The sequence below is a fragment of the Salvia hispanica genome, chromosome 6, assembly GCF_023119035.1.
Source record: "Salvia hispanica cultivar TCC Black 2014 chromosome 6, UniMelb_Shisp_WGS_1.0, whole genome shotgun sequence".
NCBI classification, from domain to species: domain Eukaryota; kingdom Viridiplantae; phylum Streptophyta; class Magnoliopsida; order Lamiales; family Lamiaceae; genus Salvia; species Salvia hispanica.
The window spans coordinates 26,985,837-26,989,470 of record NC_062970.1 but is presented as its reverse complement, the minus strand read 5'-3'; the positions used below and the strand labels follow the sequence as shown (position 1 = coordinate 26,989,470).

The following is a 3,634-nucleotide window of genomic DNA, read 5'->3' as shown; positions in this document are numbered from 1 at the left end:
TTTAAATATTTATAAATTTCAAGAAAGATTTTAAATATTTATTAGTTATTGACCTTTGGAATATTTGTTGAATATTTGGTTGTTATATAATTAATTGCATTATAAATTAATGGTAAGTGTCTTGTTAGGATGATATTTTTGGGCATAATTGAGAAATGAGATGCAATCTCAGCCACTAATTCACAAGATTAACTTAATGTCAACAACTATCACATTATGTCAACACGGGGGTATAATTGTCTTTTCATTAAATTGTATTTGAAATTATTTTCTAAAACCCTCTCTAAAACTCTGGCGGCAAAGTCTTCAAATCTTCAAATATTCAACATTCAAATCTCCAAATCTCCAACATTCAAATCTTCAAATCTTCAACATTCAAATCTTCAACATTCAATAAAATAACACTTATTAAAATGTCAACAACTAAAAAATAACACTTATAATTCACATATCTATACCGAGAATATCGAATGTCAACGACTTGTATTAAAATGTCAACAACTAACAAATAACACTTACAATTCACATATCAATACCGAGAATATCGAATGTCAACAACTCGTATTAAAATGTTAACAACTAAAGAATAACACTTACAATTCACATATCAATACCGAGAATATCGAATGTCAACAACTCGTATTAAAATGTCAACAACTAACAAAAAACACTTACAATTTACATATCAGGCCATCCGCATCCCTCAGTATCTTATCCGTCTCTTAACCGTCTCATCTCTTAACTATTCATGGGCCCCACTGTACTTTTCAGCTCATCTCTTAACTAAGAGACAACACCTGCATCCCTCCATCTCTTAACTATTCATTCAATTTCATTTTTTATTTTTATTTCCAACAAATTCAATTAATAAAAACACACTTCATTAAATAAAATAAAAACTACAATTTAAAAGCCTAAAAAATAAAAAAAATATATAATTTAAAATCCTAAAAAATAAAAAAAATACATAATTAAAATACTCTAAATTAAACTATAAAAACTATTCCGCCGACGAATCATCATCCCCCGAAGTCGGCGGTGCACCCAAGTTAGATCGATCCCCTATACTAGGTTGAGCTTTCATATACTCAATTATACTCAATTCCGTCCATATGGGCTGAAACTTGGGCAGGAGTCATTCTTGAAAGGTCAGCCATCGTGGCGACCAGGTACATGGACATTAGGGTGTTCGAGCCCGTGCCCGTGCCGGAGCCCGAGCCCTCGCCCGCCTGGCTTGATTCGCCGCGGCCCTCCCTCTCCCCCTCGCTCTCGCCGCCTTCGCCGCCTTGGTCCCTTGCGGCCGACGCCGTGAACCGGAAGAAGACCCCCTTGCATCATCGATTGGCGTGCCCTCACGCGAGGTGTTGCCTTCCCCGCCATCACTAGATGAGTAGTGACCACGCGCCGTGTGCTTCGTGCGTTTCGAGCCCGACTCGACACCGCCAGCCCACCTTTCAAGGTAATGGACTTGCGACCAAACATCGACAAACTTGAAATCTTTACCGACGTCGTCTTTGAAGACCCACAACGCCGCTCTCGAATGTCGGCTCCACTGGATCGGCTTTGATAATTCGCCGCCTCTGCCCTATATATCGCGCAAAATTTTTTGACATCTTTGTCGCATCGCTCCCAATGACTGCGGAGCATCTTCAAGTTGCGGGCAAATGTGTTCTTCGGCCTTCGTGCGTTGTAAACTTCGGTGACTTTTTTCCAAAAACACTTGTTGGTTTGTTGATTCCCGACGACAGAATCATACGAGACGCTAATCCAAGCGTCGTACAGAGCCAACGTCTCTTTTTGGCTGTATGGATGACGGGTGCCGTCCCCCACAACCTCGTGGTCGCCCTCTTCCTCCTCGGCATTGACGCCGATCCTGAGGCCGATCCTGCCGGAGCCGGAGCCTCCACCTATTGAATGTCAATACCGAGAATATCAAATAACAACTAACAAATAACACTTATAATTCAAATATCAATACCGAGAATATTGAATGTCAACAACTCGTATTAAAATGTCAACAACTAATAAATAACACTTATAATTGGCATATCAATAGCGAGATTATCGAATGTCAACAAATAAAAAATAACACTTATAATTCACATATCAATAGGGAAAATATCGAATGTCAACAACTCATATTAAAATGTCAACAACTAAAAAATAACACTTATAATTCACGAATCAATAGCGAGATTATCGAATATCAACAACTCGTATTAAAATGTCAACAACTAACAAATAACACTAATAATTCACATATCAATAGCGAGATTATCGAATGTCAACAACTAAAAAATAACACTTATAATTCACATAATTAATAATAATCCCCCCAAACAACAACAATCCGCCGATTTTTGGATTTTTGGATCTTAAATGAAAAATTAGATTTCAGTTGAAATCAGTTGAAAACAAATGAAAACTAATTTCTTCACTGATTTCACATTTTATTTATCGCATTCCATATACCCTGCACTACTGTTTTCCTAAATCTGTAATCAAGCTATCAAACTAATGGATCGAACAACCGAATTGAAGAATCGAACTATAAAACACGAATTTAAATCAAGAGCATACCTTTAATGGGAATCGGGGCTGCCGATCTTGATGCTGCGATATAGTGATTGGACGGATAGCAGCGGCTGCGAACGGCGGTGTAGGCAACTGACGGAGGCTGGCGACTCACGGACAGCAGCGTCCGTCCAACGGCGACGCTGAGCGTCTGCGAACGACGATCAGTAGCCTGGGCTGATGGAGCGAGCGGCGGTTTACGAGTGACGGCGGGTCTTGACGGAGATTGGCGACGGCGATGGGGCGAGGTGAAGGAGTCGTGCCGGAGACGATGAGGGAGGAACGTCAGTGATGGATTGAGTTTCAATTTGGGGATCTGATGAGTTTTTGAGAAATTGGGGATTGTTCCTTGAAGAATTGTGAACGAGAGAGGGGGAGCATGATTAAAACACGAAATGACCATTATATTCTTTTATATTAAATTAATTTAAAATTATTTGTATGACAAAATCTAGACCACTCATTTAATAAAAATAAGTGGCTAATATTGCATCTCATTTCTCCATTAGCATAATAAATCTCATTTGATCACAACCTTAATGGTAATATATAATTAACGGCATTATAAATTAATAGCAACAATGGTTGGTCAAATGAAATGGCAGGTTTAGCCGTTTAAGAAGATCACTAACTAAATCATACATTAATATTTGTTTTTTAGACGCTTTTTTTAAATCATCGTTAATACTTAATATGAAATGGCAGGTTTAATTAGCAGTTTAAGATCACTAATTAAATCATGGAGTAGTACATTAATATTTGTTTTTTAGGCGTTTTATATAAATCGTTCGTTAATTGTTATTGATTAGGGTCACTAATTAAATCAGAATTTGAAAGGTTTATGAAATTGATCTTACCTTTAGTTTTTTAATCTATAAATAGTACATGGTCTTTAATCGTGGAATTATCTTTTCAGTGTGGCTTTGTATTTTTTTCTTTTTTTTTGCGCTACAAATTGTATTAGAGAGTGAGGTAGACAACAAATTGTATTAGAGAATGAGGTAGAGGGGTCGTGTCGACAATTGATGATGTGGTTGGATTTCCGTGTAGCATTATTTTG

At 37.5% G+C, this 3,634-nt stretch overlaps 1 protein-coding gene across 1 annotated transcript; it reads right to left on the bottom strand.

Annotated features, from left to right (window-relative positions):
- Window positions 1–977: 977 nt before the first annotated feature.
- On the bottom strand, window positions 978–2,977 carry LOC125195043. Its single transcript, XM_048093248.1, has 2 exons — window positions 2,581–2,977; window positions 978–1,907 (listed from the first exon to the last, which is right to left on the bottom strand). Exons 1-2 carry the CDS (start codon window positions 2,975–2,977, stop codon window positions 1,150–1,152), a joined length of 1,155 nt encoding a protein of 384 aa, XP_047949205.1. The 3' UTR covers window positions 978–1,149.
- Window positions 2,978–3,634: the final 657 nt, after the last annotated feature.